This window comes from Canis lupus, chromosome 20 (genome assembly GCF_048164855.1).
Source record: "Canis lupus baileyi chromosome 20, mCanLup2.hap1, whole genome shotgun sequence".
NCBI lineage: Eukaryota > Metazoa > Chordata > Mammalia > Carnivora > Canidae > Canis > Canis lupus.
This window is the reverse complement of record NC_132857.1, coordinates 35564407-35590899: the sequence shown is the minus strand read 5'-3', so window position 1 is coordinate 35590899 and position 26493 is coordinate 35564407. Positions and strand designations below refer to the sequence as shown.

The following is a 26493-nucleotide window of genomic DNA, read 5'->3' as shown; positions in this document are numbered from 1 at the left end:
AGGGGACAGACCAGGATTGTCGAGACGATGGTACAGTCTTTGGATCTTCAGCACACAAAAGAAGCCCCCATAAAATGTTTCTTGTTGGTGGCTAGGACCATCATGGATAGCTTCATCCCAGAAAAGAATACTGATCATATGGCTACATAGAGAAATGGAGACATACAGCTATATCTTTGGCAAGTGATAGAAATGAGTAAAATATACCAGCAAAGTGCTTCTGATCACCTTCTAGTTCAGCAAACCAGAGAAGAGCCAGAAGCGATATGCCAAGTTGGAATAGAATGCTTATGAGAAGTAAAATCAAGAGATCAGATGTTTTTATGACTTTTTAAAGCACAAAATTTAATAGTGAGTAAGTGAGAACAATTAGGGACAGTTAATACATCAAATGCAAATGAGTTCCCTAAGCCTCTTATTTAAGGACATATATAATTGATTTATTGCAGCATTCTGAAAAAAGCAGGAAAAGCTAGACAGGCAGGTGGTAATTCTTTATGCACAGGCTCTGAACGACTCTGTCACATGGGTAGCAATGCCGTATTTTCCCTGATACTCTGTGTTCCTTGAGGGTGGCAGTGGTTATACACAGGGTGCTGGCCTAATGCTAATAATTGCTCCCATTTACTAATTGTTAACCACGTGACGGTCGCTGTGCTAAGTATATTGCATGCACCTCCCCATTGCATCCCACAACCCTATGAGGAAGGAGATAGTAGCATTGCCTTTTACAGCCATCAACACCAAGACTCAGGGAGCCAGATGACATGCTCAAGGCAACAGGGTCTGTCTGACTCCAGACTCAAGATCTCACCTTCTCCCCTAAACTGGAAGAGTAACGATGCTAGGACACCTTGATACAGGAGAGGACAACAAATAGAACTTTATTACAGACTAAGAGTTTAGGAAAATTCTATTTTGTGAGAGGAAATTTAGGAGATTAAAAATAGCTCTCAACCAGGCCTTGTGTGTTCTTGCCTTCAGAGTCCCTAGGTATCTCTTGTTCAAGATGACCATTTGTCTGGCCTGGTTTGAGTTCAGTTGGCCAGCAGGGTTCAGTGAACCTCACCCAGAGACCAATTCCTGTACCTTGACCAAACTCAGTACCTCTGCTGCTCATCCAGAAGTGCCAGTCCCACTGAGGCTCAGGGATGGCTTGAAAATCCTGCTGGAAAATCCTATCTTCCAGGACACTGAAAGGGAATGCCAGCTTTGCTTGCAGGAGAGCAGGCCTTTCTGTGGGTCCCACAGGGCTGGTCTGAAAAAGATGATATACCTAAAACCGGGTAATAGCAACAACAAAGTTTAAAAAAAAAAAAAAAGAAAGAAAGAAGAGAAAAGCTCTGGGTGTAAATAAGTGTGGGAGATAGTGGGTTGAGCAAACATAAATAGTTCTTTAAGAAGTGGCTTTGTAAAAATCAAGTATGTTTGTTATAAAAATATGTGTTACTTGATGTGGTTTTAAAAAATGGTGAAGCCAAAGGAATTGATGAACTTCCTTGGTATGTGTGATATTCTTAAAATTTACTGCTCAAATTAAGAAAAGAGATTATAAAGACATTAAGAGGACAGAACCACTGTTGTCTTCAGCTGCACACTTGAAGTTCAGCTAGAAACTTGGCAGTGCAGAAAGGAGAGAGGTAGCATCCACACACTGTCCCTCCCTCCCTCCTAATGGCTTTGTGTTCCATGAGATTATCTAACCTTATCTGGGTTTACAGCATTTGCATCTGTCTTATGACCAGAAATGCCACAGTTACTTAGTTTCTATTTCAGTAGAACCTGGGTGTCACCTCCATTCTTTGATACACATTTTCTCCATTCTAAGTTTTTTGTCTATTCCGTTCCTGGCTTGTCTGGATTGTGTAATCCAGCAGCTTGTTAACCATAAATTCCCGGAGGCTACATACCGAGGATGCTTACATGTTTGACCATGTCTCTGCCGTCTGTCATCTTGAAGGACAACTTGACTTGTCTTGATTTACAATTCTGTTCCCCTCAGAACTTGGTAGACATCGCTCAACTGCTCTTTACTTTGAATGTGCTAGGAATTCAGAGGCTGCCTGGAATCTTTACCCACCCAAGGTGAATTCTGGATGCCCTTAGAATTCTTTTTGTTTTTGTTTTTGTTTCAGTCTTGAAGTTAAGTACTTTGCCAGGATACATATTGGTGTTGCTCTGTATCATTTGTTTTCCTTGACCATGGCATGTGCATGTGATGTGGAGAAAAAGGACTTTCTTTATTTGAGGAAATTTTTCAACTAATTAAAATTAGGAATATTTCAATCTTCTATTTGCTTTGTTCTCTTGCTCAGGAATATAAATTATATGTAGGTGTTGGCTACCCTTGCCCTTGGTATCTGTTATCTTCCTTGTTTTTTTTTTTTAAGATTTTATTTATTTATTCATGAGAGATACACAGAGAGAGAGAGAGAAGCAGAGACACAGGCAGAGGGAGAAGCAGGCTCCCTGTAGGGAGCCCGATATGGGACTTGATCCCAGGACCCTGGGATCACAACCTAAGGCAGATGCTCAATCACTGAGCATCCCAGGTGCCCCTGTTACCTTCTTTAAATTAATTTAACTTTTTAACTTTGTGTGGATTCCTCATTCCTGCCTGCCATGGCTCTGCCTGTGTTTCCATACATGTGCATATATGTATGTGTGTGGGGGTTTTGTAGTTCTGTCTAATACAGTGTCTACCTCAGTGACTGTTCCTTTTCTTTTTTCTGCATGATTCCTAAGTGCCACCAACTGTCTCTTCATCTCCTTTTAGTGTGTTCTACTGTTGCTTCCTTGAAACTGGTGACTCTCACTGTGGCAAGATCAGGCTGTCTATAATTTTTTCAAGACTCTGGTGAACCCTCTGAGTTCTGAGGTCATCCCTCTTGTGCTGTGTGTTCTTCACCTGCTTTTACTCATGTCCTTTTCCTCCTTCAAAGTGTATTAATTTTTGAATTTGCAGTTTTTATGCATAATAACTGTGTTAGCGGCACCTTGGTGGTTCAGTTGGTTAAGCGTCTGCCTTTGGCTCAGGTCATGATCTCTGGGTCCCAGGTTTGAGCCCCACATGGGGCTTCCAGTCAGCAGGGAGTCTGTTTCTCTCTCTCTCTCTTTCTCTCTCTCTCTCTGTCTCTCAGTCTCTCTCAGTCTCTCTCTTTCACTCTCTCAAATAAATAAAATCTTTAAAAAATACCTTTTTTTTGGTACTGGTTCTACTCAGCATCTTACTCACCTTTGAGTAGGACCTGCTGCCAGCAGAAGAATAACATGGGAAAGGAATGATGATGGTGATAATAATTATCATAGTAGCTGATGCTTACATGGCACTTACAATGTGCCAAGCATCAGCACCACTCATTTCATACTCCCAACAGTATTTATGAGTCTATGCTATTAGTGTGTCCACTTTGTAGATGAGGAACCCAAGGCATGGGGTGTTTAGATAAGTTGTCCAAGGGCAGAGCTGGGATTGGAAGCCAGGGTCTGGCACATAGTCTGGGGTCTCCTGAATCCTGGGAGAATATCTCCCATTGCTGCCCGCCCCCCCACCCCCAGGCTCACAAGGGCCAGGTGAGTCATCATGAGTGTTGTGTGCTGCCGTTGTGTGGTCAGTTCCTCCCTTCTGTCCCCATGATGTCACCTCCAGCCTTCCAGTCCCAGGTCTAAAACAATAGAAATGTCAGGTCAACATAGTTACTTCTAAAGCTGTCTCCCTGTTCTTCCAGGATGCTGAGGTCACATCTCTTCTGTCCTAATCCCCACTTTTCCAGAGTCCAGCCACGTTCCCTATTTTGTCACTTTAATCAAAGAGTAGGTAGGGAGATCCCTGGGTGGTGCAGTGGTTTAGCGCCTGCCTTTGGCCCAGGGCGCAACCCTGGAGACCCGGGATCGAATCCCACGTCGGGCTCCCGGTGCATGGAGCCTGCTTCTCCCTCTGCCTATGTCTCTGCCTCTCTGTGTGTGTGTGTGTGTGTGACTATCATAAATAAATAAAAATAAAAAACAAAAAAACAAAGAGTAGGTAGGTGTTTGTTTTCAGGGCCATTCCTCTTACCCTTGGGGAAATCTGTTGCCTTCTCGGCTCTCATCTCTCTCCTATACCTTACTGTACAAGGGTTTGGAAGTATAGTCATTTCCCTCATTTAACAGAAGATTTTCTTTCTCTTTCATTTTAAACATTTTTTTCTTGTTGTTTTGTTGAGTTTTACAGGAGGGTAGTCAAGTTCAAATAGCTCCACTTCACTGTCTTGTACCAGAAATGCTGCTGGGCTTGTTTGTCCCTGTGGATGGGTTTAATCCTGCCCTGTGGCCCTACATTTGCATTCATTCTAGAACTAAGCACTCCGGGCCTGCTGTGCATTTGGTGCTGTGGTAGGCGCTGGGCTGCCCCAGGAACAAGACAGACCTGCTCCTGGCTCTGAGGTCCTAGTATGGAGAAGAGAGACAGGCACACCAAGAGGATAGTGCCCAGGGTAGAAATGGTTGTGAAGAAAAACAATACACAGGGATGTGACCAAGTGACTGCTCTTATCTGGTGGTCAGGACCCAGAGAAGATGGTTTCAAATGGAGGAAGCTCCCAATGCCATCAGGTTGGAACAGGCTTAGCAGGGTCACATTTGAGGGAAGCCCCAAAGCCCAAAGTGTGTGGACAGTGCACCCAAGGGGAAGAAGGTGGAGGGAGACCAAGCTGGAGAGGCCTCAGGGACCTGAGAAGGGTAAGAGTTAGGGTTTGGTTCTGAGCTGGGAGGGAATCCAGGAGAGGGTTTTCAGCAGGGGGTGTGGCATGGCCTCATTGTGCTCCTAAGGGGATAGTGGGTTGAAGTAGCACCAATGAGACACAGACTGTGCCTTAGGAAGGAAGCCCAGCTTGGCCTGGATGGCAAATGGTAGCATAATCAGGCTTTACTGAAGGGTTGGTGAGGCTGGGGACAGGGGACATAGCTCCCGGCATCCCTCTAGGTGATGGGGAAATACAGGCGCTGTGCATGATGCCTCATGCAGCTCTTAAATTCAGTGATAAGCAACCCATACAGCTTCTCTGGCCTCCCAGAACTCTTTGTGTGCTGGACAGCGCCCAGGACGGTGGCCATGTAATACATGTGTGCTGCACTCACTGCTCCCTGCCTGCAGGTTACAGCTTGACAGCAAATGAATTACTGGCCTGACTTGGCTCTCCCTAGCATCCGTCTACTCAGACTGCTCCTCAGCTTCCATTAGCATGGGCAGGGCCCCCAGGCTGTCCTGCTCCTGCTCCCAGTGTCTGCATTTTGGCCATTTGTTGGTCAGGGAGGAAAAGATCCCCAAAGACTCCATTTTACTGATTGTTTCTGGTTTCAGTCACCAAGGTTTGCTGGAGAGAGAAGGGAATTAAAGATTAAAATAAGTGCTAGGAGGGGTGCCTGGGTGGCTCAATCAGTTAGGCATCTGACTCTTGCTTTAGGATCAGGTCACGATCTCAAGGTTGTGAGATTGAAGGGGGACTTAGCACTGAGTCTGCTGGAGATTCTCTCTCTCTATCCTACTCTCATCTGTGTGTGTGCACTTTCTCTCCCTTGCTCTCTCACTCTCTCTCATAAATAAATAAATAAATAAATAAATAAATAAATAAATAAATAAATAAAATAAGTCCTGGGGTAATTAGCAGTATCTGTCCCACTTCTGCATCAGCTGAGCAAGTTGTTTCTTCCCCAGGGAAACTTAGAAGTGAACACTGGTAACTGAAAGCCTCAGCGCTCATATTTCACCCCTTTACAGAAAGTCCCCAGGCCTAAATTTTTTTTTTCTTCCGAGAGAGCGCATACTTATGAGCAGGGTTGGGGTTTGGGGATGAGAGGGTGAGGGGAGACACTTAACCGACTGAGACACCCAGGCTCCCCTGGGCCTAAATTTTAAAATAGACCTTCCCAGAGGCAGCCCAGCCCTTGTTTTGACTAGTAGAATCTCCTGCATTTGGCACTTTTGTGCTGCAAAAAGAAAGACCTAGTGCTTTGGGAAACTCATCCGTGGCTTGGCATCATGAGGCAATTGCGTCTTCCTTCTTTAGAACTCAAATGAGTCAGGTACAGTTAACCTTTGATCATACATGTTTGAATTGCGCAGGTCCACTTCTATGCAGATTTTTTTTCAATAAGTACAGCACAATTGCAAATGTATCTTCTCTTCCTTATGATTCTTTTAATATCTTCTTTTCTCTGACTTGCTTTATGGTAAGCATATTACCTATCATACACAGAACATACATACAAATATGTGTTAATTGTTCATGTCATTGATAAGACTTTGGGTCAACAGTAGGCTATTTGTTGTTTTGGGGGAGGCAAAAGTTATATATGGGTGTTCAGTTTCACAGGGCGTCAGTGCCCCTCGCTGTCATGATTCATAGTCAACTATATAACTTTTTCCAAGAAATATTTCCTCTTCCTGCAGGGAGCCTGATGTGGGACTCGATCCCAGGACTCCAGGATCATGTCCTGGGCTGCAGGCAGGCACTAAACCGCTGAACCACCCAGGGATTCCCTATTTTATTTATTTTTTAAAAATTTATTTATTTATTTGAGAGAGAGAGAGCACACAGGAGAGGGGCAGGGGGAGAGGGAATCTCTGGCAGACTTCCTGCTGAGGATGGGGCCCAATGTGGGGCCTGAAGTCGGGCTCCATCCAGGGAGCTTGAGATCACAACCTGAGCCAAAATCAAGAGCTGGCTGTTTAACCGAGTTACCCAGAGCCTCCTGACATTTTATATTTTGTAACTTTTTTCTTTAATAGGCTCCACGCCCAATGTGGGACTCCAATTCACAGCCCCAATATCAAGAGTCACACATTCCACCAACTGACCAGCCAGGAGCTCTTCCTGACACAATAAATTATTACTCATTTTGTTTGGCACAAATGTTGGGAAGGACACATTTATAGGACACACACTGTGTACTGAGTAATTAGCATTATCCCAGACCTTGTACATTCTTTTCTCCTTTAAACCTTGTCCCATTTTGCTGATGAGAAAACTGAGGCTTGGGTGAAGTAGCAAGCCAAGCCACAGAGCTCATACAGGGCCCAACGAGTCAGAGTCAGTGTTGTCCCTACGCCCTGGGCAGTGATGGTGGCCTGCAAGTGTCCCAGTGCATGGCATGTGATTCATAGGGGTGAGTCAGATGGGAGGAACACTCTTGAAGCCCCCCCTTCTGTAGCCCAGTGAATTCAAAACAGAGTTCATCAACAGCTTGTTCATGGACGATTTTTAAACTACACAGCTATTAAATTCCCACCCAAAGCTTAGAGAGATTAAGAAATTTACCCCAAATCACACAGCTCGTAAAACCCTAAATCCTGGAAGATTAAAACCAATACTTACTAACACTTCAAGCATGTGGCTTACATGACTCTGTGATAATTTAGGAAGGATAATCTGTGCTTTCTGAGGATTTTGAAGAAAAAGTTATTTTAAAAGTATAACAATATTGTAATGATGCTGTATGGACATGAAAGAAAAATGTTTAAAAAATGATCCCCATCCTGGGCCTAACCGCCCTAGCAAATAACATACTTTTATTTTCCTATCTCCTTTTAGTGATTGGCTGTATTTATGCATACTTTACATAATTATCATCAAGGCAAAGATCCAGTGATAATTTCTGGTCACTTCGTTAATCATTACGGCATTTTTCAGGTTGCTACATTTTCTTCATTATACCCATTTTATTGATAGACTAGGATTTTCTTAGCCTTTAGTTTATTTCTTAATTTTCCTTTCCTCTCTCCCTCTGCCTTACCAGCCTCCCTGCCCTGTGATTTAACATTATCCCTGCTGATGTTAAGGGTGGTGATCTGAAATTGGACTGAAGCCATTAAATCGAGGTTTGGGTTTTTTAAAACAGAATTGTAATTCGGGGACAGGGGAAGCCTTTTCACTTTAAAAACGGGAGACTTGGGGATCCCTGGGTGGCTCAGCGGTTTAGCGCCTGCCTTTGGCCCAGGGAGCAATCCTGGAGTCCTGGGATCGAGTCCCATGTTGGGCTCCCAGCATGGAGCCTGCTTCTCCCTCCTCCCATGTCTCTGCCTCTCTCTCTCTCTCTCTCTCTCTCTATCATAAATAAATAAATCTTTAAAAAAAAAAAAGCTTTAAAAAACAAAATAAAACAGGAGACTAGCAAGTCCCTTCTCCCACCATTAGTTTTCACCAAGTAGTAGGCTGCCTCTGCTAGGTAGGCACACCGCTAAGAGCTATTAACATCTGACAATCAGCTGCAGCCAAGTTCCGTTAACAGAGCTGTGCTAACTGGTATCCCTGCTAATAGAAAAAAGCAGTGTACTCTGGTTGCCCGGGCTACACCTCCAGTGTGCTTTATGTATTAGGTGTGGGCTGAAAGCACTTAAAAATAAATCAGCCGGGTCAAGGCAAACATTAATCCTTGCTCCAGAGCTTGTTATTTTTTTTTGTAAGTTAATGAGCTAGAACAGAAGCAATAGAATGTTCTTCATCTAAAGCCCCCAGTGAACTACAGGTCAGATAGTGTATTTTCTGACCTAGTAGGTGGTCAAGGTACTGAACAGCACACCTTGGAGTTTCTGTTCAGCTGATCCTAGGTTGGCCTATGGAACATTGCCTTTCTGCTGATTCACTCACCCCTGCAGTGAGCTCTTGGGTCACTAATGGATGTCATTTAAAGATCTGGACTTCTGGGGGCACCTGGGTGGCTCAGTTGGTCATCTGCCTTCAGTTCAGGTCATGATCTCAGGGTCTCGGGATCAAGCCTCACATTGGACTCCCTACTCAGCGGGAAGTCTGTTTCTCCCTCTCTCCACCCCCTGTTTGTGCTCTCTCATTCTCTCTCTCTCTGCCTCAGATAAATAAATAACATATTGAATAAAAAAAAAAAAAAGATTTGGACTGGTACTTCAGGAAGTTGACAAATAGCTATTTCTGAAGCACTGCACTAGGAATCCAGGGCTTTGGGGCCCAGTGTCAGCTTTAGGGCCTTGCAGTCTAGTGGGAGAGTTATGAACTTGAGAAGGTAACAGACTAGGTGTCACCTGGGTACCACAGGGCTGACAGAAGTGTGTGGTGGGGTGAAGACTCCTAAGGATGGAGAATCAGGAGGAGTTTCCTGTGAAACTTGGTTCATTCACTCATTCAACAAGTGTTTATTGGGCTGGGAACATAGTAACAGGCAGGTACCTTGCTTTTGTAAAACTGTATTTGAGCCTAGGGGAGGGAAGATGGCAAAACAGTGATTTAAGAGAGTAGGATTAAAAAAACTAAAAGAAGATCTGGACAAAGGGCTTTCCAGGCTGAGGAAATAGCAAACACCAAGGCCCTGAGGCAGCAGGAGCTCACTGTGGGATGGTGAGTGCCTGGGTCCTTTTCCTCCTTCAGGTCTTGGCTGCAACATCTTCTCACCAGAGAAGCCTTTTGTTCATCCCCTCTTAAATAGCATGACATGTTTTGCCTGCCTCCCTCATACCCTGCTTTATTTTTCTTGTTGGTATTCATGACATGACTTTATATTTTATATTCATTTTGTGTTTGCTTGTTTGCTGTCTCCAGCTAGAATGTAAACCCTGTGAGATCTGGGACTTTGTTCTGTTTATTCCTGTTTCTCAGGTGCCTAACACATTGCCTGGCACACAGTAAGTGCTTAGTGAATACTTAGATAGCCAAATGAAAGGCTCAAGTGGTTGAGCATAGAGAACAAAGGAGACAGTGGTACAAGATTTGGAGAAGTGCCTACATAGGAAGGAGGGTATGCCAAGTAAATATGAGGGAATTGTGTAGAGCCCCTACAGGGACCGTGTAAAGGCAAGATACAGGAGGGGCATAAGGAATTATCTAGAAGGCAAACCAAAGAGCCTTCAGTGGCAATCAGAGAGAACATTAGCCTGTCTTGTGTCTACTACTCTTTTCTTCCCTCTCTCTCGCTCCTTCCCTTTCTCCCTTTTATCTTTCTTCTCATGCTTGTTGAGCACTTACTATGTTCCAAGCCCTGTTGATACTAGAGATGCAAAAGAGGAATAAGGCATGGTGGGATATTGGACTTCAGAGGGAGCGGTGGTTCATCCCAAAGATTTGGAAGGAGAGATTCAAATGACACCAAAATGTTGGGAACTGGATTATTTGGACAGAAACTTGTATGTATGTTCCTAGCTTTCCTTGTTACAGCATTAACACTGACATCTGGGGGCACCTGGGTAGCTCGGTCGGTTAAGCATTCTGCCTTTGGGGCTCAGGTCATGATCCCAGGGTCCTGGGATCGAGCCCCATATCAGGCTTCCTGCTCAGTGGGGAATCTGCTGCTCTCTGTCTCCCTCTGCCCCACCCCACTGTTTGTTTTCTCCCCCCCCAAAATAAATAAATAAAATCTTAAAAAAAAAAAACCACCAAACACCAACATCTGGTAATTGGCTTAAACATTATAGTTCTAGGAGCACGTATCTGACTCACACTAATGGATGTGTATTTATATAACTGACAGTCAAATAATTATTATAAATAATTAACACAGCAATTGGCAAATAAGATCAATGCAAACATGCAGAGGTTGATTCACATGGATTTAATGAAAAGACTATATATAAAGAAAATAGAAATACTTGTGCTTGCCACGGGAAGAACGTGTCTGTATGTGCATGTGTGAGCCTCTTTGACAGGGCTTCACAAGAGAAAGAATCCTGTTGTCTCATTTCTTTCCCCTCAGGAATAATCCCAGCTAATGGGAAGATGAACGTGACTGTCAAATTCACACCATTTCAGTATGGGATTGCACAGATAAAAATGCAGCTGTGGATCTCACAGTTCAACTCTCAGCCATATGAATGTGTCTTCACCGGAACGTGCCATCCCAACGTGGCTTTACCGTATGGCAGCTTTGGAATGTCTTTGTTTCTTCCTAAAACTTTGTTATAAAAAGAATCCAAATCTCTATTTCTTGCATTCTGTCTTTCTTATAACAGAATGCCATCAAAACTGTACTTAAAATGTTGAGCTTTCAGAAAATACTCTTTAAAATATAACAGTAATGCATAGAATAGCTCTAGGCTTGTCGCAGTCATTTCTGCCAAGAGGGGAAAAGATGATCAGGAAGAGGTGGATGGAGGGATACTTGCTTTCCTTGATTACTGCTACTGTGCTGGTCAACTTTTGACCATATGTATGTATTATATATATGTATGTTACATATATGTATATATATGACCATATGTATTGCACTCCTTCGATTTTATTTTTTAAAGATTTATTTATTCATTTGAGAAAGAGAGTGCATGTATGTACAAGTGGGAGAGCCTGAGGCAGAGGGAGAGGGAATCTTAAGCAGACTCCACACTGAGCACAAAGCCCGACAAGGGGCTTGATACCACGACCCTTGAATTACGACCTGAGCCGAAATCAAGTGCCAGACATTTAACTGACTGAACCACCCAGGCACCCCACTCTTTCAAATTTAAATCATAAGACAGGAAGAACATAACCATTTTTGAAATGCCAGTATAACACTATAATTAATTTTTTTAAAGATTTTATTCATTTATTCATGAGAGACACAGAGAGAGGCAGAGACACAAGCAGAGGGAGAAACAGGCTCCTCACAGGAAGCCCAATGCGGGACTTTATCCTGGACCCAGGGATCACGCCCTGAGCCAAGGCAGACACTCAACCACTGAGCTACCCAGGCGTCCCAACATTATAATTAATTGAGTACCTGTTGTGTGCGGTGTCCATTGCAAAGCCTCATGGGACGCAGTCCACATTCTGAAGATGCTTACAGCAGAGAAGCCAAAATAAGTCATGTTTAACAAGTGATTTCAGTGTAAGGCAAAAATGAAAACGTGCCACATGGGAGGTTTTGTTGGATTTTGGCAGAGAGGGGGTGTTGTTTTTTTAAGAATCATAAGCATTCAGGTCAGAGTAAAGGTGTGAAATGGGATTAAGTTTTATTTCATAACAAATTTTTTCTGAACTTCTACTTCCTTTTGAATGTGAGCTTGTATTTTTATATCCCAATGTACTTGGTCAAAATGATAAGCTTCTCCTAGTATGCATGATTTTTATAAAAGCTAAAGGAAAACTTGTCACAGTATAAATTCTAACCTTGGGAAATCCTTACAGATTTTTGAAAATGATAAATAGCTGGATATTGCTTCTCTCCCCTCACATATAGATACACATCACATTTTAACATCATTATGTGTATTAAAAGTAGAGTTACAGGGGCACCTGGGTGGCTCAGTAGTTAAGCATCTGCATTTGGCTCAGGTCTTGTCCTGGGGGCCTGGGATCGAGTCCCGCATCAGGCTCCCCACAGGAAGCCTGCTTCTCCCTCTGCCTATGTCTCTGCCTTTCTGTGTGTCTCATGAATAAATAAAATCTTTTTAAAAAGTAGAGTAACATTCTTATATCAAAATATGAACTAACCTCATGATTTATTATATGTTTTTTAATTTAAATTCAATTTGCCAGCATATAGTATAACACCCAATGTTATTATATATTTATATTATGATTTTGTTTCTAAAAATTCAAAGCAGCCTAAATCAACTATAGGATGTTAGTGTGACCTGCTGAACCCAAATCCTGCAAGTAACCTTGGTAGATATAAACTAATTCTGGCAATAAACAAGCAGCATTGGATATAAATAAAAGACAGTAGTAATTTTTCTGGTATTAGATAACTGGCCAAGAAAATGCTATTTACCATGTCACATCATATGCTGCAATATACAAATGGCTTTCTTAAGGACATCACTTGAGTGGGATTTTTGCTTCCCACAGACATGTTCTTAAATATACGAGAGCGTTGTCTGGTAGAAGCTGGAAGAAGCCCCCTGCAAATGCAGACATACACTATCTCTAAACTATTATGTTTTGGTCACCCAGCTGGAGTTCAGTTCATCTCATTTAGTACAGTCTTAATGTTTGCAAGGACTACATCTCAAGACCTGCATGTCTCCCCAGACTGTGCATAGTACTGTAACATATGAATTGCACCATGAAGGAAAAAAATTATCCTAGCCACGGTGTTCTCTGAAAGTTTCACAGGTTGCTTTTTGTTGTTGTTTCAGAATATGGTGTGTGAGGGACCTACTCAAGTTCCATGAGTAACTCCTTATTACAATTTATCACTTTCTTAGACCCCTTCATTTCCATTATCAGCAATTAGATTCCTTAATCTAATTTTTAAAAATATTTTTATTTATTTATTTGAGAGAGATAGTGTGAGCGAGGGAAGGGGCAGAGGAAGAGGGACAAGCAGACTCCCCGCTGAGCAGGGAGCCCTATGTGGGGCTTGATCCCAGGACCCCGAGATCATGACCTGAGCTGAGGGCAGACCCTTAACCGACTAAGCCATGCAGGTGCCTAAGGAACTTAATTTTTTAACACCTTCAAAAAATTTTTGTAATTTCCCAATATTTATAGCAGAGGTGATGTAAGTAAGCTCTGATGAGGTGTGGATGCTGGGCCACAGCCACTTCCATAACCCAGTGTCTCTGCCCTGCACATCATAGCCTATTGGTCAGTATGTATCTCATCAAAGGACACGTTCTCTCGGGCATTGAGCATTCAGGGTACTCTTACATAGGCGACCTTAAGTTTGAGATTGCTGGCATGTCTCCTATGTTGTGCAGTGGAGCCTGTTCAGTAGGTGCTCAGCGAATGTTCATTCATCAGAATGAATGAATGTTGGTGTATTCTTATTTCTGTAATATAATGGACATATGTAATCCTGCAAAACAAGTGTTCGCACATTCTCCTTTAAGAAAGTGCTTCATGGGGATCCCTGGGTGGCGCAGCGGTTTGGCGCCTGCCTTTGGCCCAGGGCGCGATCCTGGAGACCCGGGATCGAATCCCACTTCGGGCTCCCAGTGCATGGAGCCTGCTTTTCCCTCTGCCTGTGTCTCTGCCTCTCTCTCTCTCTCTCTGTGACTATCATAAATAAATAAAAACTAAAAAAAAAAAAAAAAAAAAAAGTGCTTCATGGCATTGAACATGATGTAGTTCTACTACAGCTCATAATAAATAACTCCAGGAATTTCTCTAGGCATGGTAGTAGCACTGTCTATACCTCCATATGTCCAAAGTCAGTTTTCATTAATCTGCACCACTTTTTAAAAAGATCTTACTATAAACAGTGGGCATAATCATGCTTTTACTAGGAGCATAAATCATTATAAGATTTTTTCAATGTAGTAGATTTAGCTATTGAAAACCAACAGCCTAGAAATGAATAACACTAGACCAGGAGAGCATTTTTCAGCATGTCACATTGTCCACTTGTTATGTTCTTTGAGAAGGTGAGGAATAGCAGCCGCTGGTACACTATTTTGACATAGAGGATTACACTCTGGTATAGACATTACATTGATTTTAGTAGACCACTGTTTTAGCACACAGATTTATTTTTCATTTAGATATAGTCATTAACAGACCGAAAGTTATGATATTATCAGAAGGAACATAAAAATAGGAACCTTGTGGGACACCTGCCTGGCTCATTCAGTAGAGCATGCGAATCTTGATCTCAGGATTGTAAATTCGAGCCCCATGTTAGGTGCAGAGATTGCTTAAAAATAAAAAGCCTTAAAAAATAGGAACCTTGAGTTATTGGAACATATAGTAATTTAATACCTATTTTAAACTATAGATTAGAAGAATTTGAAAGATTAAATGCTCTTTCTAAAAGAGTGGACGTTCCTCCAGAAAAGGCGATGACACAGATACATTTTCAGCGAATGCCACAAAAACTAAAGCCTCCAAAGATTAAGGTAACCTGGGCATTATTCTCAGCATGATGGAAGGAAGAATAGAGAAGCAAAATAATGAATTTTCCCTCCTGATTTTGGTCTCAGGAAATTGACTATCAGAACCTGAGATTTCCAGTAGATTTATCGAATCCATTTGCTGTCGCAACTGTTTTAAACCAAGAACCAGGAAAATTGAAGATTAAAGAATTAAGAGAAGGTAACTAGTTGATCCATTATAAATCAGCCGCTGGCAGAACAGGAAAGAATTATTGCTTGTCACATTTACTATTTATGAACAACAACAGCAAAACTGAGTTAGACTGCTGTTATGTTTTGCCATTAGAAATGTGTTTTTCTCTCAGCAAATGATTCTGATTTGATTACTAGTATAATCATTGTTTGCTCCTGCCCTCAGTCTTGGACCAAGGCCACGAGATTTCAAAAACAAGACAGATGAAGGAAGCACTCTTTGAACAGAAAGTCAGACACGACACTTATGAAGAGATTGAAAATCACCTTAAGTGGTAAATATTGAGCAATTATTTATACCAAGGGACAGTACAGTGTTTTTAGTAATGGCTTGTTATACATGAGACATGATGAAACATAATAGCTTTTTATGCCCTTTGAAAAGTTTGATTATTCCCTCTCCTCCAATGGACCTTAGAAGTTTCCATTGGGCATAAATCACTGTGACCAAGCTATGTTCTTGCCTAAGTGACACCAGACAGTCGCATAACCAGAGTGAACTGTGGGAGACACCAGGACACTGCTCCCTGCTGGCCACTGCCACCAGCACCCCGTCTCTCCCCAGGTGTCCCAAATCCTGCCCCAGCCCCCTGTGCCCTGGGCTGTGTGCCCCCAGTGTCTCTGGGGAGCCCAGCGGTGCAGGCTGGGGTGGGCGAGGCTCCCGGGGGATGTTCCAAAACTCAGCCGTGAGACCTCTCTGTCCTGTGTTCCTGCAGTCAAAGGCAGCCCTATCCACAGTGTCCTACTGGATCATACCAGATGCATCCACACACAGAGATTTCACTGAAGTAAACTTTAGAAACTCGTGAGCTGAAAAAGAGACTCTTAGAAGGAGTCTTTGAGAGGCCCCTTGCCCATGCCCCACCTCTACATTTCTGCACAGAAAGAATATGCACCGACCTCCCAGGCCTTCACAGGTGTCCCCCAGCCACCCTGCTAGCACAGGACAGTGGCCTTTGTTCCTCATAGAAGTACCTTCTCCTTCCACAACAGCCTCTATTCATGGTCTGGCCCTGGGTAAATGGGAAGTATCCCAAGTAACTGCAGATCATTTCTTAAAATACTCTTTCCCTATTATTAAAAAAAAAAAAATGGCCACAATGTCATTGTAGGAAACCTGAAAAAAATATTTTTAAGTGGAGATAAGGGGAAAAAAATCTGCTGTAACGCAATGACCACTTTAACACTGGTGTATTTCCTTCCTCCTGTGCTTCTTTGTAACACACCTGAAATCACAGCCTAAATTCAGTTTTGATTGCTGGGTTATTCACTGAATATTTTCTCCCCCGACTTTTTTTTGTTGAAAACTTTTTAAACCTGCCAGTAACACCCATATACACTTACAGAGGTTCACCAGTTGTTGACATTATGCCAAATATACTTCCCCTGTCTACACACACACACACACACACGCACAAATGCACACTTCACACACACCTGCTTTTGAAGCATTTGAAAGTAAGTTGCTGACATCATGAAGCTTCGCTCTTAGACACATTAGCACGTACTCCTAAGACTAGGACATGCTCCAACATTACCATAATCACTGCTAAGAAATCGAGTGTTGATGCCATGACATTATAATCACCAGCCTATATGCAGATTTACCTGATTGTCTCAATAATGCCCTTTCTATCTGTACTTTTGGCTGGTTTGTTTTTGGAGAAGAATCCAGCATCCAAACAAAGGTCAGACAATTTGTATTTAGCTTCCAAGTCTCTCTAGTTTGCTTCGGTCAAACAGTTCTCCAGACAACTTCTCCCCTTTTAAAACCATAGCTACTATTTATTTTGAACATGTGCCAGGCTTCATGATTGATATATTATATATTAGAGTTGTCTAAACTGTGGTCAAATTCACCAAGCACAAAATTCACCATGTTAACCGTTTTAGAGTGTACAATGCAGAAGTTATTCACAGGATTGTGCAACCATTGCCACCACTCGACTCTCAAACATTTGCATTACTCCAGAAGGAAACCCCACATCCATTAAAGTCACTCCCAGTTCCTCTCTCCCCTCTCAGCCCTTGATGACTGCCAATCTGATTTATATCTCCATAGATTTGCCTATGCCAGACATTTCAAATAAATGGAATCATATATACCTAGGAGGCCTTTTTGTAACTGGCTTCTTTAATGTGATATGAAGGTTTATCTACATCATAGCATCTATCAAGACTTCATTCCTTTTTATGACCGCATACTATTCCATTGCACGGCCATATTACATTTTGTTTACCCATTTATCAGTTGATGGACATTTGGGTGGTTTTCACTTTGTGACTAGTATGAATAATGCTGCTGTGAACATTTACATACAAGTTCCTGTGTGAACATATCTTTTCAGTTCTCTGGCGTATATACCTAGGAGAGGAATTTCTTGGTCATATGGTAACTATATGTTTAACTTTTAAAGAAACTACCAGACTGTTTTCCACTGCGGCTGCACCCTTTTATGTTCCCATCAGCAATGTACAAGGGTTCCAATTTGCCCACATCCTTGGCAAGGCCTGTTTTTTTCCTTCACTCTTATCATCATCATCACCATCCTAGTGGGTGTAATGTAGCACATCAGTCATTGTGGTTTTGAGTTGCATTTCCCTAATGACTAGTGATGTTGATAATCCAGATTTTTTTAACTTATACATATTTAGTATGCATGGCTAGAAGAGAAGCTTCCTTTTGTAGAACAGTCTTCATGTCAGTTATGCTGCTGTAGTCTCTACATCTTCTCTGCCCCATGGCCCTCCTCCAGAATCTCAGCACCCTTCCTCAGCACCCTTTGTGGAGAATCAACAAGATACTCCATCTCCAAATTGACCATGGTATTCTTACGGGTTCTGGAAGCTGGAAGTTTTTTTTTTTTTCTCTCCAGGCAGGTGCACCTTGGTAAAGATCATATGTCTTTTAAATTTAGAAAAGACCTCACTGAACAACGGCAAAGAGAAAACGCCAAATATAAGGTCAGAATCACTGCCAATTCAATGATATTGATTGCACTAAATAGTTTGAATTCCTGCTATATGCAACATGCCACATCAGAAGAAAGAAAACATAGTTCGGTTGGGAGGGAAGGAGGCTGATGACAATTGTTAACTGTAAATCAAGGCTGGCTGTAGATGTCACAAGAGACCTGTACTAAGTATTGTGGGGTGTCAAAAGCCAGAGAAGAGAGAGAGCTCATCTGAGTGGAAAACTTCCTGGAAGACATGGTATGATTTTGAAAGGTAGTAAAAGGACAAAGGCATTCAATTCAGAGGGAGGGGAATGCCTCAAATTCAGGCTGGAATTTTGGCCATGATGTACACCTATCCCATGATCTGCAGGGCATGAAAGTAAGAGAGACCCAAAGACAGTGACCAGGAGTGATGCCAGAGCCAGACAAAAGTTCTAAGTCAGAGACACACAAGAGGGCTGAGCAAGGGGTTGGAAACTGATTGAGGGGAAGGGACCATGGCAGGGTTCCCAAGGCAGTAACTGTGGGCTCAGAGAGGGGAGGGTGGAGATGGTAATGGTAGGTAGAGTGGTGCCACACTCCCAACCTCACCACGGTGTGAGAGACCTTGTTCCCTGAGGGCAGGTGGCAGGGGACACTGGGGACAGGCCCATAGTCACTGGAGCACAGGACACACATGGGCCAGAGGAGATAGGGCTTGGCTTGGGCTTCCTGTCTCAGGGGTTTAGCCTTTGTAGAACTTGCAGGGTAGGACTTGCAGAATCATCCCATATCATATTAGTCCGCTCAGGCAGCCATAACAAAGTGTACCATAGACTGGGTGGTGTAAACAACAGAAATATATTTTCTTACCACTCTAGAAGCTTAAGATCAAGGTGCTGATAGAGTTGGTTCCTTCCAAGAGGTATAAGGGACTGATCTGTCTTCTTGTAGACCAAATCTGACTTGTAGACCATCTTTTCCCTGTGCCTTCACATTGTCTTTTCCAAATTTCCACTTATAAATTATAGGACACCAGTCACATTGGAAGAGGGTCCACCCTATGACCTCCTTTTAACTTGATTACATTTTCGAAAACTATTTTCAAAGATGTGACTAGGAGTTAAGGTTTCAACATATGAATTTCAGAGGGACATAATTCAACCATAATACACATATTTAAGCTTGAGAGTGTAAGCTGTGTGTAAGCTACAAACAGAGGCGGCATTGGGTAGGAGAGATTGGGGGAAAATAGGGATCTTGTTGGATATGAATATATTTCTCATATAGAATACCCTTTTCTTCCCAAATTTTTTCTTTTAAAAAAAATATTTGTTTATTTGAGAAGAAAAGAGTACAAGAGCCGGGGGCAGAAGCAGAGGGAGAAGGAAACTCCCTGCTGAGCAGGGAGCCCAATGCAGGGCTCAATCCCAGGACCCTGATATCCTGACCTGAGCTAATGGCTGAAGGCACATGCTTAACGGACTGAGCCATCCAGATGCCCCCTCAAGATTTTCTTTCTGAGTCCAAATCAGATATTTGAATAAATTTATCTTGCATTTCTTTATTTTTTGTAAGAGACAAAAGAAAGAATATAGGATGATTACATTAGTATATCTTAGCATTTAGGGAAGGCACCTGTTAGATTGGCATTTAAATTTAGTTTGATTGTAGTGCCATTTCCTGGCATTTGACTTTTTAAAACAAAATATTAAGTCTTCTGTCTACCCCACAATGGGACGATATTTTCTAGCTGTTTTAAAGACGAAGGTGACACAAACATGGGACGACCAGGTCAATGTGACAGTGAAGGCTGTAATTGCCAGCATTTGGTCGACAGGCAAACCCAACTGTGTGTTTATTTCGCAAGTGTATTTAATGAGGGGTCTTTGTCTGTAAGACTCTGTGCTAGTGAATAAACCACCATCCCTGCCCTCAAGAAGCCACAGTCCAGAAGGGGCACAGAAACATTAAGAGACAATTTAAAATGTGCCAAGTGCAGTGACTGAGGAGTAAAGAAAGGGAGAGGATAGGATGATTCCTAGGTGTCCAGCTTGGGTCCATGCTGGTGATTTTAAATGAGATTCCTAATATCAAAGAAGGGCGGGGGCACCTGGGTGGCTCAGTTTGTTAAGCCTCTACCTTCTGCTCAGGTCATGATCCCAGAGTCCTTGGATAGAGCCCCACATCGGGTTCCCTGCTCAGCAGGGCGTCTGCTTCTCCCTCTGCTCCTTCTCCCACTTGTGCTCTCTCTCTTGCTCTGCTCTCTCTCTCTCTCAAATAAATAAATACAATCTTAAAAACAAGACAGGGGAAGACGAAAAGTTCAATGTGGGACATATTACATCTGGGGGGACTGGAGGGCATCCAGGTGGCAGCCACAGGATCAAGTCTACCTCAGCAGAGACATAGACAGTAGACCACAAAACAGTGCCATGACCTGGGGAAAGTGAATGCCACAAGGAGGGGTTGCTGAAGGTGGGAAAGCCAGAGAACTTCATGATTTGAGGGGAGAGCAGCAGACAATGAAGGAGACAGGAGAGAAATGGTCAGAGGAGGGGGTGTCAGGAGAACTGGATGACACTGAAAAAGCAGATGGGGAGGGATCCAGGATGGCAAGGCCTGAGAAGCACATGATGTGTTTGGCCTCTTGAAAGCCCTTGTTTGCCTTGGCAATACCAATCCTGGGAAACAGGGGAAGGTAAAAAGCCAAACTGCCATGGCTCGGAATGCATGGAAGTGAATAGATGGTTTCTTGAGAAGTTGAGATGACTAGGGGTGAAGAGTCAGGACATGGACCATTAGAGGGGGCTAAGGTGTCAAGGAGGGGGTTTCTAAGTTGGAAAACTTGAGAATATTTGTATGCTGAGGGCAAAGAGCAATCACAGAGGAAAAGGCTAAAGAAGTTTGGGAGTAGGCCGTGGTTGGAGAGAAAGGTTGACACTGACCAGGAGAAGGGACCATGGTGTAGTCAGATTTGCATGCAGAGAGGAAGCTGTTGAAGGCTGCATGTGGCCTTGTCCTTCTGGGTGGCCCAGGAAGCCAACCCAGCTGCAGAGATAGCCAGGAGCAGGGGCTGGAGAGAGGCCTGCAGAGAGGAGTGAGCATTTGCAGAGGTGCCCACGGGAAGCAGGAAAGGACGAACCCCAGTGCAGATGGATAGCAAGTGTTACAGAGACTGTATTCTGTGTGCCTGGGAGATTTCATCAGGCATCTGAATCCTGGCAGGTGACCCAGTGGCAAGGAACACCTGGAGGCCCAGGGCATGTGGAAGAAGTAGCAGGTGTGGGCGTTACAGTGGGATGATGGGCTTTCACTCAGGAAATGACCAGTGATGGTAAATTCTAGAACATTCATCATAAATAAATAGAGCCTTGATAAAGATATAAGACCTCCCCCACCCTCCTCTCTCTTCTAGTTAACTACCTTGCCAATCCCTTTTTTTTTTAACTGTTTTGTTATAGACAGAGGATTTAAGTATTTTGTTGTAATGATTTTTTAAGATTTTATTTATTTATTCATGAGAGACACAGAGAGAGAGAGAGAGAGGCAGAGACATAGGCAGAGAGAGAAGCAGGCTCCCTGCAGGGAGCCCGATGTGGGACTCGATCCCTTGACTCCAGGATCACGCCCTGGGCCAAAGGCAGATGCTCAATGGCTCAGCCACCCGGACGTCCCCCAATCCCTTTTCTAAGTTGTTTAATTTTCAGTGGTGGTGGATGTCTGAGTCTCTCCCCACAAAATCTACACTTTGAGGCAAAAGTCCACGGTCTCAGACTCAACTCCCTGAAGTGTGCTAATCAGACCTAGACAGCTCACCACCTGGTGACCATAATAGAACTCTCTTCTCTTGTTAATGTACTGACCAGAATAGATTTCTTCCAGTTAAGTGTTTTAAAAATGGACCATGAACAGCATACATACAAGCCAAGCTATATTTGGAAGTAATTTAACAAACAAGTAATAAAAACCACAGGTTAAAAACAAACCAAGCTATTGCAGCATATAGGGTCCCCTTTTCCATGGAGGCAGGTGTACGTAGACACCAATCCAAGCCCAGCCAGCCAGCCTGGAGGGGAGTGTCCCATGGCTCGTGGCTCTGGGGGAATAAGAGAGAGCTGGGGGGTGGGAGAGGAGGCACGGGGAAGCCAGAGGTGGGGAAGGGGAGCAGCCTATGAGAGGACACTTACTCCAGAGAAGGGGCAGACCCTGATCCAGCTACATCACCCAGGAGAGGGCAGGAATTACGCGCCTTTGTTAAACCCCATCCTGGGATAATCAGCTCTGAAGAGCTTGAAACTTTACTGAGAAGTTTCTTTTAAATGAAATCAATCCACTCCCATGGTTACTCAGTTTCTTAAAATCTTTTCTGTGAATTTTTAATGGCTTGGAAATGATTTCTAGAGCCACTGTCCCCTGGTTATGAAAATAAAGTGCTGAATCCATGTGTCTGCAACAATCCCCTATATATAAACAGTGAATTTAATTACAGAGGTCACTTTAACCTTGTCACCCACTCCCAACCAGACCTCATGGGTGGATGTGACCAATCCTTTAATGGGTTTCTATCAGTTTTAAAGAGATAAACAGTTGTGTGTATTTGTATGCAATTTTAATATTTTCAATGATTAAAAACCCCAGCTAGATAGGGGAGATCCTGTTTTGGATGAGGAATTTCAGCGCCTCACGACGGAAGTCCACCACAAACGTGTTGTTCACAACCTAGAAGAAGTAAGTAACTTTCCTTTATTTGGGAGCTAATTATTGGCAACCCTTTATGTGCTTATTTTTAAAACACTAAACAATTTTATAGACATGCTTTTACCAAGAGATGTTTACTAAGTTTTAATTTGCATTTACATTTTCATTTGTATTTTCAGAATGTTTTTTACTATATATTTGCAAGTGAGGCATCAAAAGTCATTATTAATGTTTCCCCTGAAATCAATAGCATTAAATTCTTTGGCTTCTCCTTTCCACCTGTATACTTTCTCCTTCTTGGTCTCCTTGTTTTCCTTTGCTCTCCAAGCCTCTGTCTGCAGGTCCTCCTGGTGGGTCCTTGGGCCTCTGTTTCTCGTCCCCTGGCTTGGAGGGCAGGATATACAACAGGAAGCCAGAAGCAGAGACCTAGCTCTCCTACAGATTTGGGACCTGGGAAAAACCCAGTGTCCCAAACATAAAATGGGAACAGTGGCCCCTTCATCAGAGTCCTCTATCATGTGATAATATCTGGTTAAAACCCCAATCATTAATTGTAACAGTGACAAAATTCTTCCTGATGTCCCCCTGACCCCATCATTCTCAATTTTCATCTCTGGGATTGTCACATCTGAATTTTTTTTACCTCTTTTCTTCTCTCCCACGTTTAATCTGGCCACAAAGTCTTGCCTGTAGCTATTGCACAAAGCCACACCTGAGTCCAGCCTTCATGTCTTGCCCTCAACTAATCGGACAGATTGTTTATTCATGTATCTGCCCCTTCTCCCTCTCCCCTCTAGCCCACTGCATGTGCCAATGTGAGATTAATTCCTTTTTTTTTAAGGTTATTTATTTATTTATTAGAGAGAGAGTGTGTGCACATGAGCAGAGGAAGAGGGATAGAGAGAGAATCTCCAGCAGACTCCCCACTGAGTGTGGAGCCTGATGCATGCAGGGCTCAATCCCACAACCCCAATGATTATGACCTAAACTGAAATCAAGAGTTGGATGCTCAGCAATGGAGCCACCCAAGCATCTCAAAAGACTAATTTGCTTTTTTTTTTTTTTTTTAAGATTTTATTTATTTATTTTGAGAGAAAGCAAGAGACAGGGCACAAGCAGGAGGAGGGGCAAAGGGAGAGAGAAGCAGATTCCCAGCTGAGCAGGGAGTCCGACTCTGGGCTCGATTCCAGGACCCTGGAATCATGACCTAAGCCAAAGGCAGACACTTGACCAGCTGAGTCACCAAGGTGCCCCTAATTCACTTTTGATGGCTTTTTCTTCATATGGCTTCTCTCCGAAGCACCTACAGTGCCTGAGGCTCTGGCTGGTCCTAGTGTACCCACAGGCACCGGTGGCTCCACAGTGTATGCACTCAGTGCCACAATACGCAGGCACAAGGTGGTGATCCCAGGCAGGGGTGGGCGAAGTGGGGACCATAGGGTCTGCTCCTCTCGCTTATGTAGGCAGTGCCAGCACCCACCACGTAGGACTGATTTCACTATGACTTCCTTCTTCTTCTTCAGGGCTGCATGTGTTTGTTTGAGCTTCTCTAACCACACTGTCCATTTCTTAAAACCCAGCTCTCAAATCCCACTTTTGGTACCCCCACACAAGAAGGATTCCCTATACTGCTATGTACACCAAAAGTGATGAATAAATGCTCATTCCATGCATGTCAGAACAAATAAATAATAACTTGATTTAGGATCAGACTCTAAAACATTTTTGTTAAGTGCTCATACCTGGAGTTAAAATTTAAATCTAAGATGTGCCTGTGTTCCATTTTCACAGAAAATCAAGGAATTCCATCCTAATTTTGACCCACTCATTAATAATACTTGGGTCAACAGGTTTAGAGCGCAGAGGCGGTTTCAACAAGCAGCACGCAAGGTGAGTCCCAGCACCAGACAGAAATTATAATTTGTTTGGTCCTCTTCACAAGGAATCAAGAAATGAATCTTAATAGCTCTATCGAGATATAATTCACTTACCATAAAATTCACTGTTGTAAAGCACACAATTTGGCGGTTCTTAATATATTTACAGAGTTGTACAGCCATCACCATGATCTCACTTTAGAACATTCAAAAAAATTTTATTGAAGTGTCTGTCATTGACCTATGCTGTTATATCAGTTTCAGGCATATACAACACAGAGATTCAGCAATTAATCTTAGAACATTTTTTATCACCGCAAAGAGAAAGCTAGTTCCCATTAGCAGGTCCTCTCCATCCTCCAGTCCCTGGCAACCACTCATCTGCTTTTTATCTCTATGGAGTCGCCTCTTCTGGACATTTCATATGCATGGAATCATACAGTACATTGCCTTTTGTAACTGGCTCTTTCCACTTGGCTTGTTTTCAAGGTTCATCCATGTTGTAACTTCATTTCTTTTTATGGTTGGATCCCATCAGGTGTGATTACACCATATCGTATCTGTTATCAGCTGAAACATTTGTGGTGTTCTCACTTGTTGGCCATTATGAATAATAATGCTATGAACATTCATGTACATGTTTCTGGACATGTGTTTTCAATTCTCTTGGGGACATACATAGGAGTAGAATTGCTGGGTCATATGGAAACTCTAGCATAATTGGATTTTGATCAGTTAGTTCTAGAGTACTTGAGAATTCCTGTGGGATCGTGTCTCATCCAGTCTTAAGGCTTCAAGTCATGTGATTTCACTACCATGCCTTTTTCACTTTCACATTGGTTTTTTTACCCCCAGCCTGTTAGAGCTTCCAATGGCTTCCTGCAATGGGCATAAAAAATGAAAGGTGTCAAATGACTCCCTGGTCTGGCTTCAGCTACACGTGCTACACCCCGCAACTCCTCACCTCCACCCTTTGTGTTATCCCAGTCCTCATCTTCTTCCAAACACACAAGCCTATTCCCTGCTACAAACCCGTGTCTCTGCTCCTCACCCTTCAACTGAGAAGCCACTCCATCTCCCCTTCATCAGTGCACACTTGTTCTTTGGACCAGTGGAAGTTTATTTTCTTCTAAGAAATAGCCCCTCTAAGTGTTAGCTCCCAGAGATCCCTGTGGTGCTTCTTGTATCTTATACTGCTTGTAGATCTCTTGTCCCGGCCACTGGAATGTGGCCAAATGAGGAGGAAAGCCACACCTCAAGCCGGGGAGAAGAGTGGTTGAGATCTGGACTCTGGAGCCAGGCTGCCTGCCCCTAATTCTTGATGCCACTTATGAACTTTCTGGTCTTGGACAAGTTATATAACCTCTATTAGTTTCCTCCTCTGTAACTGGGGAGCACAATAAGACCTGTCCCACAGAGTTGTTGTGAAGATTAACTGGGTGAATATGTACAAGGGACTCCAAATTTTATGTAACAAGTTATCCTTCAAGCAGTGTTTTCGGTCTGGACTGAGGACAGTCTAAGGGGAAGAGAGGCAGAACTTGCTGTTCAGTGTGACCTGCCCTGTAGGACCATGTCCCTGCTGAGGCCCTGTCTGCATGGGCTGCATGTGTAGAACAGAGGTGGTCACAAGATGCTCAGCATGGGGAAGAAAGTGGTGGAGAGAGGTGGCACAAAGCCAGTGCAATGGCTCTCTCTGCTTCCAGTCCCCACACGGCAGCTGGAGCCGTATTCCCAGGGCTGAAAGGCCATGATACCCCTCCCAGGTAAAACCATCCAAAGCCTTCCCATTGCAATTGGAATGAAGTGCACAGCTCCTTTCAAGGGCACAGGCCACTCTGGACTTCTCTCTGTCCCTTAGACATATCTCATTTCTTCCTGAAACAGAATCTTCATCCTTGCTGCTCCCCCTCTGCTCTGAATTCTCTTCCCTAGATCATTCTCTCCTCATCATTCAAGTCTTAGATCAAACCTCATGTCCTCAGTGAGGTCT

The 26493-nt window shown here is 43.2% G+C and overlaps 1 protein-coding gene across 19 annotated transcripts in view; it reads left to right on the top strand.

The window, feature by feature from the left end:
* LOC140611858 (transmembrane protein 177-like) overlaps nucleotides 1-26493 on the top strand; it is a 123295-nt gene that overhangs the window by 37214 nt on the left and 59588 nt on the right. For 16 of the 19 annotated variants that reach the window (XM_072788898.1, XM_072788892.1, XM_072788894.1 and 13 more), the window contains 7 exons: nucleotides 10696-10855; nucleotides 14638-14758; nucleotides 14843-14954; nucleotides 15153-15261; nucleotides 17863-17950; nucleotides 22564-22653; nucleotides 24415-24513. In XM_072788898.1, the coding sequence (XP_072644999.1) occupies nucleotides 10696-10855; nucleotides 14638-14758; nucleotides 14843-14954; nucleotides 15153-15261; nucleotides 17863-17950; nucleotides 22564-22653; nucleotides 24415-24513 (779 nt within the window). Of the gene's footprint in view, nucleotides 1-7571; nucleotides 7671-7770; nucleotides 7859-10695; nucleotides 10856-14637; nucleotides 14759-14842; nucleotides 14955-15152; nucleotides 15262-17862; nucleotides 17951-22563; nucleotides 22654-24414; nucleotides 24514-26493 lie in introns of those variants that run through there. The other 3 variants (XM_072788905.1, XM_072788906.1, XM_072788910.1) reach the window with 3 other exon arrangements.